Raw genomic sequence first — 16,731 nt, 5'->3', positions numbered from 1 at the left:
TAGGGCACTATGAAGGGAGAACAGTCATGATAGTCATGCTGTAAGATCGCTTCAAACAGAATTTCCAATAAAAATGACTTCATAAGGAAGTTCCGAATGACCCTTATTTTTGAGCCCCACACATTTTAGCTTTCAAAGCTCTCACAGTGGATGGTAAAGTCTTCGAAGGGAATAGGGCATAGGGATGATCACTTCGGAATGGAACGCACCCTCTGTCTCTTGCTAACCCCGCCACACCCTGTTGAGTTTACTTGTTAAGTAGTTTAATTTATTCTTGAGGTCTAACAAATGTTGAATCCATTTCCTCCCCCTTTAATGGTATGGAATGTATATTGTGATGAATATCGATATTGAACAATATGAAGAAACATATTGTGACACTTTTTGGCCATATGGCAAGTGATGTCACGTTGCAATGTCTTGAGTCTGTCTACATTCGTTAATTTGTGTTGTTGGCAAGAGTAGCGCCAGCTTGTGCAGCACGAAATAGAACGGGGCACCCGTTTACTGTCTTTGCGACACATTGGACACATCCAGTGTAGATAGCATCATTGATTGTAATGGGTCACGATCTGCTTTTGTAGTGCCCTGCAGCGCCGCTCATATCTGGTGTAGACGGTGTTAAAAGTAACCTAAGCTGGTGAATAGTAATCGTTTAATAATTAACCCTTGCAGGATTTCAACTGGTTCTTAGAAGACATGTATGGCTGTCCTACTTCATATCAGACCAAACCTCATGTCAAAAAATGTGGTGTGTAAGGTGTTCTGTTCATTTTTCTCATTCTATATATGTTTGTGTGTTTTTCAGCTCAAGATCTGAAAGTGAGATCACTCAAGAAGATCGCCGTCACCGTGGACGGAGATGAAGGTAATGTTTAAGCGTTTTCTTTATAACGTTTTCTATGGGAGGAAATCACTTAATGTGCAGCTTTACACGTTGCATTCAGATTCTGGGCTCATCTGCTTCTCTGTATGTAGTATGCATCATCAATAACGTGCATACTGAGTTGATCGCCCTGGTCTTCAAATATCACTGGTTTAGTACATTAAACCACATTAAGCATTTTAAAATGTCCCCTCTGGATGTGATGCTCTCTGGTACTTCACATTACTCTGGATTGGCACTCTGTGAAGAAAACATTGTTTTACCTCGTCTGCTTTTGTCCATACATTCATCATTGTAATGCAGTTTAATATCAGGCATTAGTGCAGTTGTTTGGAATTTAAAGTATTCCTGCTTTGCTTTTGTTTCCAAGGTCTAGATCTGTCGCCACCAGGTCGTTACCTGTATTAGTCTCATTGGTCTCTGAAGTGAAGTCTTGTAAGAGAACTTAATGCATGTCTGCAGAGTTTGTAGAGAACTTTTCTGTGTTTGTCTTTCCAGTTCTTATATATTTGGGGTGTTAGCATTTTTTGGATAACATTAAAGCCCATGATAACTTGTTTAAGTCTTACCAAAAACAACTGACCAGGCTGTTAACTAAAAGTGTTTGACAGATAATACTTTCATCAAATAAACATATGATATGACCGATATTTGGTTTTCGACCATTGAAAATGGGTCAGATTTAGCAGTTTACAGATGGAGCCACATGGAGACTAGACAAACCCATATCTCTGGGATTTAAACATATAGGTAGAAAATATTATTGCCAGAATTTACTTCTGGTGAGAAAACTAGTTTGTCAAAAGCTATATCAAGTTGTTGTTATAGCAGACTGGCATGCACTGTAATTATATCACATTACATCACATCCTCAGTCATTTGAAAACTATGAAGGATTCTGTCAGAGCCAGGGTGTGTGTGTTAGTTGTAGGTGGTTATAACAGGCCCTTCCTATGTTTTTTCACCCTCTGACACAATAATTAGTGGAATGGTCGATGTGGAGATCGTAGCGAATGACATCGCGTCATGTTTGTTAACACTCAAAACCCTTGTTTATCTCACTCTATCTGCTGCCCTTACATTGTGGCATACTCCACACAATGTGTTAACATCCCTCTGGATGTGTTGACGATGTGCTCATTTCGAGGGCCGTTTCATTTCACCTTGTGGCAAGAAATGCTGACAATGGAGTTTTCTCACCCATGACTGCAGCCAATGAAATGTTATGCTAATGGAGAAATGAAGATGGCAAACAGTGTTTGATTTGTGATGTTGTTTTTGGCTCTCAGGTCTGTAAATTGAGTTTAACCACCTGATTTAACTATTTAACCATAGTTTTTTCTGTGCATGTATTAAACAGAATTTTATACATAACTATTACAATTTTAATAGTCATAACATTTTCTATTGTCTTACATCGAATGGCAGATTCTGAACAGGACATATAGCTGTATTGATTCACTTGTAATAACTAGATTTTGACATTTTTGGAAGAAAATGGTGTTTGCATTAAATAAGGTGTTTGCTCGTGCTGATGTTAGGGTGTACAGATTTCAGATTTCTACAGAAGTCTATTCCGATTTACAAGCCCTTGATTGGATTCCAAGTTTAAACAATTGGGTATATTTAAGTTATAATGTCAATTTTGCATACATATGAAGAGCAATTTTAAGATTCTCAACACCAGTCTCGATTCAACAAAAAAATACTAACTAATCTGAGTAAACATTGTTTCAAATTCTGAAGTAATTAATCAGGACAAGTAAACATTCAGTAATATAATAAGATCAAAGAAACAAATAACAAGCAATAAAACAATAGATGAAGAAAAGGAAACAAATTAAGAAAACAGTTCTTTGACGTTTTTAACAGCGGAATCAAGTAAATATGTAATTTAATGTAAAATAACTATACTGAAATTACTGGTCTTTATCATTATAGTTCATTAATACTTTTTAGAGCTAAAACTGAAGCTATCCAGTCAAGAGTAATGAGTGGTTTTCTCATTTTCTTGTTGTTGATTGATTAATATTAACAACATACTAAACAGCAGCAGGTCTATAAGACTACATTTACTCAAGTCCAATATTTTGATACAAATGTGCTTTTTTTTTCTCTCTCTGTTTATGTTCACTTTAGACATAAATGACTGTTTACATTAATATTGATCGACCGATATGGGTTTTTTTAATGGCCGATGGCGATATCCAGAGAACAGGGTGGCCAATAGGCCAATACAATGCTGATATATCACACAATTTAATATAGTAAATAACATAAACGTATAATTGCTAAAAAAAAAACGAATAAACTCTTATTTAGCACTTATTTACTCAATTTCACACTAAAATCTAACTTTGTAAAAAAATTGCATTTTCAATGATAGATAGCAGTTTCTTTGATTTCTATTTAGTCATCAAATTTTAGTTTATTTGCACATGAAGAAATTGTAAATATATTAGGAAGAGGAAATAACAGTACACACAGTAGTCCAGCAACCATGGATGGCATGTCCACATTAGCAGTTGCATTTACTCCAAAAATACAGAATCAAATCAATTGCACATACAGTTCATAATTGAATAAGATATTTACTCATAGTGCACGTGAAGCGCTTTTACTTTGAAGTTGCACTCACGTGCTCGTGTGGATCCAGCGCGAGCAGCAATCTCCTGACAATTTAAACGGCCTGGATCGCCTGCTTGGATTGTCACGGAGTGACCGTCATGATTTGTGAATCAGAGGAACTTTTGATCCTGATCCTGAAGTTTTGATTCTGGCTGATGGAATACGCGCTTCAGATGAAAATATTAGGATTATTAGGATCTGCTCAAGTTGTGTGAGGTTGGTTTATTATATCTGTTTTAACAAGAAATGTGCATATTTGCAGACGGTATATGATATTAGTTTTATTGATATTTGCCTTTTTATCATTAGACAAGAAAGTTAAAAGTTACAGGGAACTGTTGAGGAGAGAGAGGGAGAATGAAACAGATGAGCACTTTAACATTATGAGCTCAAACGCATCTGTCGCAGCTCTGATATGCGGACCGTTTAAATGACACTGTGTTGCACACCGGTCTGTTATTGTAGTAACACGATGGCACGTAACAACAAAAGAACCGTGACTGGTTGTTTACATGTCTCAGTCACTTCGCATGCAAGCAGGCAATTCGCAGCGCCATCAAGAAACAAATCGGCCAAAGTGGAAAATTTATCGGCCGATGCCGCTAATTAAAAAATTCCAAATATCAGCCTATTTATCGGCCTCGGCAATATATCGGTCGTCCACTATAGATTAATATCTCACCAAGACGGCATTTTTACAGAATTTTGAAGTGTATTTTACTGTTTAGGCGCATGTCTGCATATGCACATTAGCGCTACTCCACGAGTAGAGGAAATAAAAAGTGATCTTTAACATTCTCATTTTTTTGTGTAGTTTCTCTCTCTACTTTTTTATTTTGGTCTGTTAACGAGATCAACCAGTAGTAAGCACCTTTGGCATTGAGTAAAAGAGTTATCTTGTGATTTTAAGAATCAGTATCGGGATCATTCAAACTGATCACTGTTTCTGAACCGTGACTGAACCTGACATGACCATCACATTTTTAATACGCCATGTTAATGTGAAAATATTTTTAAAGGTCCTGCGTTCTGTTCCATTCAGCTGCGCTCCGTCTAGCTGTTTGAAAGGAAGATGTCGCCTGGTGTGTGTGCACTTCTCTTGAGTGTTAAACGCTGTGTTTGTCCTGGACAGAAAGTCACACTGCGCTGTGGTTGAGTTTGTTGCTGTGATGATTTATGCTGCTTTCCATTAAACTCAGAATTTCCAACATCCTGCCGGGAAAAGTGCAATGGAACAGTGCTAAACTTGGAAATTTGTGCGGAAATCTACAACTCCTATTTTGCCGAGATGCAGGTGTGTGTCATCACGCAAACATGTCGGCACACAGGGAGATTTACAGAGTCAATGATAAACATTCCTTCTTATTAAAGAGCACCTATTATGGTTTTTCAAATATTACCTTTCATGTAGTGTGTTATATAGCTGTTTGTCAATGTAAAAAAAGTCTGCAAAGTTTCAAAAATCAAAGTGCACGACAAATGGAGTTATTGACTCCCAAAAGAAAGAACCGATTCTGAACACCTGAAACGAGTCGTTAGTGATTCCAGACTTACTTCCTGTACTAACCTATGTAATTTGGTAACAAAAAACCCGCCTCTGGTCTGTTTACGTGTACAGCCAGTGCACATGTGTTAGCCTGTTAGCTGTTATTACTCACGTTATTGTTAAACTACATATAAACTTACCACTGAGAAACATCCTGTTCTCGTCGTGCTTGCGATGGTGGTTCGGGTTCGATGTATCACTATCGGACTCGGGCTCAAATTGGTAATGTATAAGACATTTTTTCAGACGGAGCTGAAACTCTGATATGGTAGTGGGCGTTTCCTTTCCGACACGTGCTGTAAACGGTATACCAATCACAACAGACTGGGACATCTGACCAATCAGAGCAGAGTAGGCTCTCTGAAAGGAGGAGTTTAGAATGAATCCTTTAGAACGGATCATTGAACGAGTCGTTTGAGACACTGGGGAATAATAGGTGCTCTTTAAATTATATCCATTTATGAGTCTGTTTCCACATTGCATGGTAATAAAACTTGTTCAGCAAACGTTTGCAGCGACAGGTGTTCAAAACATGGTTTATTATACTTTTTTTTTTTCTTTCCCCTTTTCTCCCCAATTTCGAATGCCCAATTCCCAATGTGCTCTAAGTCCTCGTGGTGATGTAGTGACTCGCCTCAATCTGGGTGGCGGAGGACGAATCTCAGTTGAGACCGTCAGTCCGCGCATCTTATCATGTGGCTTGTTGAGTGCGTTACCGCGGAGACGTTGCGCATGTGGAGGCTTCACGGTATTCTCCGCGGCATCCATGCTCAACTCACCACGCACCCCACCGAGAGCGAGAACCACATTATAGTGACCACGAAGAGGTTACCCCATGTGACTCTACCCTCCCTAGCAACCGGGCCAATTTGGTTGCTTAGGAGACCTGGCTGGAGTCACTCAGCACGCCCTGGATTCAAACTCGTGACTCCAGGGATGGTAGTATTATACACTCTTTTGATTATGGTAAACCTGTAGAACAAATGCTAGCATTGCAGCAATGTTTATTAGTTTGCTGAGACGTCTTTGACAATCAACGCTGAAAATCACAACATAATCTCAAAATAAGGCCCCTCTTTGACATGTTTGTGTGTTGTTGTCACTGTTGGTGACAATAGGATTTTTTTGTCCATTTTGTTGTCTACCAATTCTTTCGTACATTCCCTTCTGTGGTGTTTGCTTGGCAAACAAGTCTAGTCATTGTTATACATGTTTATTTTTTGGTTCTTGATTTAAATTCTTTAGTCCTGAAAATGCTGTTGCAGCGTGCGTAAGTGATTACAGTGTCTTAGTTAGTCTTTGTTTTTGGTGTCACCACTCACTCTAAAGTGAGTCTCCATCCATTAAAATGACCCATTTTGAGAGGGTGATTTGGGGTTGGTGGAGAGACAGACGTCTTTTGGCTGTTTCTGTTTATGATGCGTGACACAGAAGAGCACCAGTGCCCAGCGCTGCCCTCCAAGGGCAGCAGTGACCCCTTCTTGACCCTTGTTTGCTTTAACATCTCATACCAGTCTCAGATTAAATTGGTGAAGTGCTATAGCTCATGCCTTCCTTTGAAGTGACTCAGTCAAATGTAGTTTTTAGTGGTCAAAAGAGCAGTCTATTTATCGAGATACTCTTTGCCTGGTGTGTTTTTGTTGCAGTGGTCCGCTTTGGCCATATTCAGCTTCATGGACTTGTCTCGTTCACCCTGTCTACACCAGACGTGAGTGGCACGGCACAAGGCAACAAAAGCAAATCACTCCCACTGCAGTAAATTATGCTGTCTACACTGGGTGCATAAGTCGCAATGCGCTGACAGTAAACACCCATTTTGAGCTCCATGCACTGATGCTATTCCTGCCAACAAGACAAACAGTTTAGAACGCTCGTTTCGACGAGTACTCCAAAAACCACTTAACTAAAAAAAATATTTAAATCGAAGATTCTGGATTGCAGTTGTCATGGAAACTGTTTACCTTTTAAAACTGTGATTGCCAGGCCAAGAAAATGCACTGTGTAGTTAAATACATTTTAAATATCTGGGGCATTTTTGTCACTTTGGTGGGGTTTTTGGTGGTAAGTTTGTTGTGTGGCACAGTGGCAGATTTGGTTTTGATTCAGAGAAACTGAACTGATTTTCATATGTTGGGTTGTGATGGTAGGAGGCATGTTTGACAGATTATGTGCTTCAAAGGAAGCTGTCTTGCCCTGAGTATTTGCTAATCAGTATGTTTGATGTTGATGCCAGAGGCAGATTTAACTCAACTAAACTGTGGATTAATGGAGCAGCCCAACACGATTCTCCCACGTGGTTCTGACTGAGTGCTGCGCTTTTGATTGGAGAATAGACTTTTGAATTCAGACGCCATAAAGAGTTCAAAACAGAACAACTAGCATGCAAAACTAACTTTTATAAAAGGGTTAGTTCCAAATCTAAATTATAATTTTATGAGCCGTGGTTGAAGTTTGTAGTAGTAACGGTTTTAATAAACTTAACAGTGGGGGGCCTGGGTAGCTCAGTGGTAAAATACGCTGGCTACCCCCCCTGGAGTTCGCTAGTTCGAATCCCAGGGCGTGCTGAGTGACTCCAGCCAGGTCTCCTAAGCAACCAAATTGGCCCGGTTGCTAGGGAGGGTAGAGTCACATGGGGTAACCTCCTTGTGGTCGCTATAATGTGGTTTGTTCTCGGTGGGGCGCATGGTGAATTGAGCGCGGATGCCGCGGTGGATGGCGTGAAGCCTCCACACGCGCTATGTCTCCGTGGCAACGCGCTCAACAAGCCACGTGATAAGATGCGTGGGTTGACTGTCTCAGATGCGGAGGCAACTGGGATTCGTCCTCCGCCACCCGGACTGAGGCAAATCACTAAGCGACCATGAGGACTTAGAGCGCATTGGGAATTGGGCATTCCAAATTGGGAGAAAAAGGGGAAAACCCCCCCCCCCCCAAATAAATAAATTTAACAGTAATTGTTAGTACAATCTTTATATCTTTACATCTTTAATAAAGATAATATTTGGTCGGAATTGCTTTACTATTCTTTTCTTTAGTCGACCATTTGTATCTAATTGATTTGAATCGCGTGCATTAGCAATGCCAAACATTCCCAAATATTGAGAATCTTAAAGATCACTCTATTTCAAAATGTTATTTTCCACGCTCTGTTTGACTGACAGACAGGCTGCTTACATGTGTGCGCTTCATGTGCGCGTGTAATCTGAGAGCGCTCACGGAGTTGCGGTAATGCGGATATGCGCCTAAACTGTAAAATGCACTTCAAATTAGGGATGCACCAATCCGATACCTGGATCGGTATTGACTCCGATACTGACGTTTTTAGACAGATCGGGTATCGGTCCGACGAGCCTGATCCAAATCCGATACTGTGTGTTAGTCATGTTCGTTACTGTCAAGCTCCAAATATGACATAAAAGAACCATAAGAAGTAGTAGTTTGTCACCTCAACACCACTGAAGTAGTTCATATGACTCGTGCATTTTATGCAAATCCACTTGATAGCTCTGTGAATCACAAAAAGCTGTGTTTAATAAGTAAATATATTAATATGCACGTGCAGCGCTAGCGCGTTATTGAATGGCGCTGCTCTGTTTACACACACACTCGAGGCTATTTTTAGCCTTCATGCATTGCGCAACATTTGAACGCTACTCACAAACAACATCTCAGATGTAGATGCTCAATAGTTTGGTTCACTTATAATATGCATTTAGAACGGCGCTGGAGGAGCATTTTACCAGAATTTGAATAAGAAGCTAATTAAACTACTGTGAACTTGCTTACAAACAGACACATACAGGACTTCCTGGAGAGTTCAGAATGTCAAAATAAAAGCCAGAGGGTTTTAAATTTAAAGATGCATGATTGAAATATATTACTGTTGTATTTAAAATTCTCATTCAATAATAATAATAATAATGTATTATTACTATTATTATTATTTGTTTACAAATTATAACAATATTTAAGTTGAATGGGTTCAAAAAAATAACTTTGAATGAAAAGTGAGAATGTAAAAAAATTAAATAAAAAAAAAAGAGATCTGAATCCTTTAAAGTCCAGATACAGATTGAATGTTTTTTGCAAAAAAACAAAAAAAAACAAACAAAAAAAATGCCTTCTTTTCTTCTGAACACTTAGACTAGAATTACTGTTAATTTTGCTGCAGCATTATCCAGTAGACTAGTTAAAAATAACGTTTTTATTAATAGTTTGTACATGTATATTGAAATAATGTGTAGTTAAAGGTTTGTGTTTATAATTACAATATTATTATATTTTTGTAACAGTTTCTTAACTTGCTCTGCTAATTTAAGAACTTTATGCTTACTAGCTCACTAATACCGCAAATGATTTATGCTTAATTAACCATGAGTGTCAGAGACCGTGATCACGGTTTAAATACGATTAATTGTGCAGCACTAACTTGTCTTACAAGCAAAATGGACATTACAACTGAAATATTACCAAATTAATCAGGAAGTCTGTATTGATACTCTGCTCTAATGCAATGAGAGATTAGTATTATAATGTACTGTATATACTAATAATAATGATGATAATAATAATAATAATAATAATAGTAATCAGAATAAGCAAATAGGCCAAGTAATATAGTTTATTAGACTAAATGTAGGCTGTTTGTGGTTGCCAAGCAATGTAGCAAACTTTTACCATTTGCATCACAAGCTGCCACACATTCGAGAATCTTAATTTGATAAATTGTACACTACATTGTGATGTTTGGTATAATTGTCAAACATGTGTTCCTGATTTCAACGGTAACTCGTCCTGGTGCATTTATTGACCAGCTTAAAGTGTCAGTCGAGCAGATACCAGCTTGATGCGCTTTCAGTGACTGTGCCCGACCCAACACATGTGTCTAATCGGGCAGTTAACAACAGGGAGAAATTTTCCACCCCAGCAGAGGTAGGTAAATTGAAAAAGCTGTAAAAGAGCCAATGCAAGGAACTGTTTTTCCTCTCTGCATTAAAAACGACTGTTTCGAGATCAAATCAAATGGTCGTAACAGCATATTGCAATAGCCTTTCTGGCAGAGATGTTCAAGTCTGGAGTCTTTCGTCACGAGTCCGAGTCGAGTCTCAAGTCACTAAACGTTACATCTTTTATATATTTATATATATGTTTTATATAAAATCTATATATAAAAAAACTGTTGTCTGTAGAGCCGAGGAGGGCGGGGCCGGGCTGGAATGACGCACGCCCGGTCCCCAATCAGCCTGATGGGACGCGCGAGGGATAAAGGCGGCTGGGGACGACAGTTCGAGAGAGAGAGAATTACAGGCAGCTGCCCTGTGTGTGGTTATGTTTGTGTGTTTTTGGTTAAGTTGTTCATTAAACTATTATTTAAGTTGTCAAGCCTGTTCTCACCGCCTCCTTTCCCTCTAACCCTCCTTCCCCGAAACCGGGGAAGGAGGAGGGATGCCCATTGCAGAGTCCTCGACACTGCCGTCCACCCAGGGGAGCGCCACTGCCATCCGCCGGGGGATGGAGTAGCCCGATCACACGGATGCGGGGAACGGGCGCATCCTTTCCCTCTAACCCCCTTACACTGGTGCCGAAACTGGGGAAGGAGGAGGGATGCCCGTTGCAGAGTCCTCAACTCTGCCGTCCACCCAGGGGAGCGCCGCTGCCATCCGCCGGGGGACGGAGTAGCCCGATCACCTGGACGCGGGGAATGGCCGCCGTCCGCGAGGCAAGTGGGAACTGGACTCCCCGACCGCCTGGAGCGATGGAGCTGCAGCCAGGGGCGGAGGAGTGCCCTGCCGTCCCCCAGAAATGCAGAGGGGTCGAGAGAAGACTGTCGTCCGCGAGGGGAGGAGGGAAGCGACTCCCCGACTCTCTGGAGCGGTAGGGCCGCTGCCAGGGGCGGAGGAGTGTCCCCACGGGTCGCCGGGAATGCGAGGGGCGTTCTGTCCGCTAGGGGTCGGAGGTCTGACTCCGGTCCGCCCGGGGAGGAGCGGCTGCCGTCCGCCTGAGAGGGTGGAGGAGTGATCGAGGACCAGGTGACGGCGCATCAGAGAACCGGTGAGTGAGTTTCTTTTTCTCTCTCTCCTCTCTCTCTCTCTCTCTCTCTCTCTCTCTCTCTGTCGCTCCGTGTTGGCCATTCCCTCGCCTATTTTGTTGTTTTTTTTTGTTGTTGTTTTCCCCTCCTGTCTCCTCCCAGGTCGAGGAAGGCGGGGATGACCTGCCGGCAGTCGGGGCACAAAGCACGCCCCCCCGGAGAGGAGGGGGGATGTATATCATGCCGGCCTGAGGCAACGCCGGGAGGACTGTAGAGCCGAGGAGGGCGGGGCCGGGCTGGAATGACGCACGCCCAGTCCCCAATCAGCCTGATGGGGCGCGCAAGGGATAAAGGCGGCCGGGGACGACAATTCGAGAGAGAGAATTACAGGCAGCTGCCCTGTGTGTGGTTATGTTTGTGTGTTTTTGGTTAAGTTGTTCATTAAACTATTATTTAAGTTGTCAAGCCGGTTCTCGCCTCCTCCTTTCCCTCTAACCCTCTTACACTGTCCAATAATAGTTTTCTCCAAAGTGGTTTTCACTGCACTTTGTGTTCGGCAAGTAGAAGAGGGAAAATTTAAGCCCAACAAAACAGCTTCAGGTTCAAAGAAGCTGTTTTTAGTCTTGCCACTTGAAAGATTTTCTTTTGTTTCTTTAGTAGGAATCAACAGCACTTTCATGGAATTCAATTGAAGGAAGTGCATCCTTGTTATAGTTTATTTTTTTAAAGCTATGGCATGATTTTCTTGGCAAAAAACTCTCTAAAATATTAAGGCAGTTACAGATGTAATAAGTCAGGTTGATTGAAGCCAGGATAGTCAACCGATCCAATCCAAACCTGTTGTAGCAGAAATGAATGAATCCATCACTTGTTTGGGCTGTTTTGCCAGACTTGTCAGGATGGTTGTACTACCTTGAAGATATTGCCAGACCCTTTTCTCATGTCCTAATACCAGTCCTCAATTTTGCAGTGAGCAAAGCAAAAACTCAATGAAGGGAGGAATTTTGAAATCCACAGCTGACCAGATGCCAGCACACTCTCATATTGCCAAGGGATGGTCGTGTAAACATTATGCATCCGCGTCAGTTCCCAGGCGAAGTGGCTCCGTGAACTAATGAGGTGTTTATGTTGGACTGAACTGCCTCAACTCCCTCTTCCAATGACTTGATCTGCCAGTATTGACTAATTGCCATGAATAAAGCCATACACCTTACCTTGTAGAGATTCTACCATGGCAGTTATAGTGAAATGATCCTGGTGCTCGACAGAGGGACCTGCAAAGCTCAGAACCAGCTTCCTACTGACTTGACAACAATGTAACTGACCATATAACCTGCCCACAAACAAAGATTGTGCCTTGTGGTCTCTTTTGCGATTCTTGTTAGTTTTGAGTACATATTTTAACATCCAAAGTTTCCAAAGTTATTTAAATATGCACTTCAAAAGTGTGGAAAATCTAATAATAAATAGTTGGTGTTTCTAAACTTCTGACTGGTAGGGTATAATGAATGAAATTCATTGCAATAATTTCCAGCCTAATCTCAAAGAATGAACGTTACTATAACTATATTTTTGCAAACTAACTTTTACGTGCTGCGTTCTATGTTTCGCTGCAGTTTCCTGGTGAAATGAACACTAGAGGCGCTACAACAACTGTGCATTTTATTAACTTTCAAACAAATCACGAGTACAACGGTTGATTGACTTTATAAACACTTATATTCGCACTATTACTCACACTGGCTACTATCTTATGATATCAAAAAACGTTTACCGTAACGCATCATTTGAAAAACAATACATTTTAATGCTTGTATTACAGCCTCACCTTACACATTTATTCCAATGTGATTCGCTTCTGCGGTAGCTCACCTGATGGATGCAAGGTGCTTAACGCAAGGTGACACGAGTTTCATAGAAGGCCAGTAGCGACAAAAAGACCTGTTTGCGTCAGAAAATGTGCTTTTCATTTAGCATTTGCTTTTAGGACACTATTGGTTAGGTTTAGGTTAAAGTTTTAGGTTAGGGTGCTATGTTTTACTCACCTCCATCAAATATTCACCTTATAAACCTCGTCGGATTACGACACCATTTCACTCGCTTTTGGCGCCCTCTGCTGGACTTTTCACTGAAAAACTGCAGCCAAACATGTAATGAAGCATGTAATTCTGTTTTGCAAAAATGTTGCCAGGGTCATGTAACATTCTTAAGATCAGGCTTATCATTTCACACGTATGAAATTTGTAAATAAAATGTTATTTCAGATGGATGGGGAAAATGAAGTGTTGAGTAGCTGTGCAGCATGTTAATTGTTTGACAACTTGCATGTCGCAAAGTGTTGAAATGTAGACAGATTTGTTGATTATAATGGAAGCAATCTTATTTAAGTTTGCATTTTAAATGATTGATGCTTTGAATACTGTACTGGTTAAGGACATTATCTAGGGCACATTGAAACCCATTTATTTTTTTCTTTTTATTTTTTGCCAAATTATGTGTTTTCCATTTAAATTTTTCTGGTTTCCATGTTTTAGGTTTTGCATAAATTATAATCAGAATGGTGTCTAATATCAAATGAATTTATACAACTTTAATCAAATGAAAATACAATTATTATTTTCAACAAAACATTGAAGTTATTTTAGTTATAATATTAAATTGTTATTATTAGTAAATATTGAATTTTTCTATATTTTTCAGCTTTTTAGCGCTGAAAACAACGTATCATCACAGAACACATCACCTCTGTTCATTGAATTAAATCCCATCTTTTTGTGGTTTAATAATCACATATGACAATACTGAGATTGTGATGTTATTCTGATTAAGTGTGCTGCCCAGAAAGATCATGGCATTAGAAACATAGTGGCTAAACGAAAGTACTACAATCATTACAATATTCACGATATTGCTTAACTTTATACCTCCAGCAAAAGCGTGAATATTTGGTATATTGCCCAGGCCTACTGCTAATGATTTGAATCATGCTTTTATTTTTGGTGGAAAGCTGAAACACCTTTAAGTTCCTGTGTGTACTTGATGGTAGTTTTTTAATAAGCTCAGCATTCTAAATGAAATGTTGAAAGGCTCGCGAGCTGAACTTTTACCATATTGCGAATTGTATTTGGTTAATTGTCATTAATTTCATCCTAAATTTGTCACATTTTGTGAAATCTCTTAAAGGGGTCATGAAATGGAAAATCTAATTTTCCTTGAAAGTATACGTATAAAAACATATACATATAGCTGTACTATAAAAACATACTGTAAATATTAGAACTCAAAGCTTCCTCCCCAGTCTAAAAAGAGCATTTATAGTTCCCACCTTTCTGAAACGTCTTGTTTTGAAAGCTGTGTGTTCGTGACATCACAAGACATTGTTTAGTTGTATTTACACGCCCCACAACATGCGTCATTGCATCCTTGGCCCCGCCCACTGGCGTTCAGTCCGTATCGTAAACATAGGGAGAGAGACAGACCTAGTGTGACCAACCATTACTGAACACAAAAGGGGACTCATCTGGACTATTTTGAATTTTATTTTTATTTTTTGCATGTAACGTGCATTAGATTTCTTTGACCGTTGTCATGTTTATCGCACTGACGCAATGTCAAGTTACAACTCAGAAAAGGAGATGCCATTCATTTTCATTCAGCTGCTCTGCATATTGCTGTTCTTGTGCCCATCTGTGCTATTTTTAATTGTTGGTAAATACACAAAAATAGTTACACTCAGGACCTTCAGGACAAAAATGTCCCCATTGAAACCCATTAAAACTGCAATATTTGATCCCAGTGCCATTAAAGCATAAAATCATGAATTCTATGATATTATGCTTTCATTCTGGAGCTCTGGCTTCAAAATGTAATGTTTTTATATTTTCCTCCAGATGGCGCCATTTTTCTCATGTTTATCCTATGGAGCAAATACATGCTTTTCCCCTATTTTCTGTTTGCTATATTAGAGCACTGCAGGCCAATTGAATAAATGATGCAGATACAATTTTGTGGGTGTGTTGGTATGGATGTCAGAGTGTGTGTTATATGTGTGTATTGAGAAATTTGTGTGTGTGTGTAAAAAAAACAACTTTGGCATTATGTAAACAAACTGGCATTTAAAGGGTAAGAATCCTGAAAAATGAATGAATATTTGGTAGTTATGATTAGGGCTGACGTTGGATAAAAGTCAGTGAAAGTGGAAAATAATATTTTTATGGCAGTTTTTTGACGTGTGCATTTTTGTCCTCCTAAAGTGCTGCGTTACTTTTTTAAATTGACGCACAAGATTTTAGAAAGTAATACATAAATATGTTACTGTTTTATAATAATAATAATAATAATTGTTGTTGTTAATATTATACACAGATTTATTTCCATAATAGTTTCTTAACAATAGCTTATTGCGTTCCAAAAAATAATGATGAAAAGTAGGTTGAGACCCTATCACAAAGTCGACAAAAACAGGCACACAGTGAAACCGATACAATGTGAAGATGATGTGAATCTGTTTTTTTTTTTCCTCTCTGTGTTTCACTGTATTTATTTATTTATTTGTTCTGGTTCTTTTAAAGAGGACTCGGGTGTGAACACTTTTTCTTGAACAGTATTTCTATTAGCAGTAGAGCATGCTAGGTTTTTCTCTGTTTACAATCATATCACAGTTCAATCACAATCGCAGTATTTTCAAGATAATCAGAATTTGATTTTTAGACACCTTTTTTGGTGAAAACTTGTGGAATGGTTTCAGACTGGGCACCGACTCTGGTACCAGTGCCAATATGTACTCGGGTGTGATACTCTGGCACAGATGGAAGTGTGTTTGTCCAGAAGTTTGAAGGGTTTAATCCTTGTTCTAGTAATGGTGTGACTGGGAAAGTTAAAGCACTGCGCTACCATCGTCCTTCACAGGGAGGACTGTTGATGTAAAGATTCAGCCAGCTGAGGTGCTGTGAGAAATTACCGTTGGTTAATTGCAGTTTCAACAGGCTTCTTTAGACAAAAGTGGCCAAGTATTTTCTATATTTGATCAAACTGTTTGAGTGTCAGTCTTTTCTCTTCTAGTGGTCAACTTGCACAACTATTGTTGTGGATGGGTTTATGAAAAATTTATGCTTTCAATCACTCATGGCTAAAGAGCTTGTAACATTTTAAGTGGTTGGAAGTTTGCTGGGTTTTGGTTGAATTATAGTTAAACTGTCTTTTTAAAATATTGAGTTCAAATTCCTCTTTTGAACTGTCTAGAGATTCATGCAAGTAATTTTGGGCAACAAAAATTGTTCTTTTTTTTTTTTAATTAACATTTTTTTATTGATTCCACAAAACATATATACAAGAGCAAAAAAAACAAACAAACATATATACAGTTGTGCTCAAACGTTTGCATACCCTGGCAGAAATTTTATTTAAGGATAGTGATCATATGATTGATTTTTTTTTATAATTTTATTTATTTATCACACATTATATGTTTGCACATATACAGTGAAATTACGTTTTTCACATATCCCAACTAAGCTGGGGTCAGAGTGCAGGGTCAGCCATGATATGGCACCCCTGGAGCAGGTAGGGTCAAGGGCCTTGCTCAAGGGCCCAACAGTGGCATCTTGGCAGTGCTGGGGCTTGAACCTCCAATCTTCTGAACAG

General features: G+C 39.5%; 1 protein-coding gene across 3 annotated transcripts in view; it reads left to right on the top strand.

The window, feature by feature from the left end:
- The window catches only part of LOC127414359 (AT-rich interactive domain-containing protein 4B-like), a 114,587-nt gene that overhangs the window by 9,750 nt on the left and 88,106 nt on the right, over nt 1-16,731 (top strand). For all 3 annotated transcript variants that reach the window (XM_051652334.1, XM_051652333.1, XM_051652332.1), the window contains exon 2: nt 809-868. In XM_051652334.1, the coding sequence (XP_051508294.1) occupies nt 863-868 (6 nt within the window). In that variant the 5' untranslated portion in view covers nt 809-862. The remainder of the gene's footprint in view (nt 1-808; nt 869-16,731) is intronic.

Source organism: Myxocyprinus asiaticus, chromosome 23 (assembly GCF_019703515.2).
Source record: "Myxocyprinus asiaticus isolate MX2 ecotype Aquarium Trade chromosome 23, UBuf_Myxa_2, whole genome shotgun sequence".
In the NCBI taxonomy this organism is placed as follows: Eukaryota; Metazoa; Chordata; class Actinopteri; order Cypriniformes; family Catostomidae; genus Myxocyprinus; species Myxocyprinus asiaticus.
The sequence above is the reverse complement of the archived record's forward strand: the minus strand, read 5'-3'. Positions and strand labels throughout refer to the sequence as shown.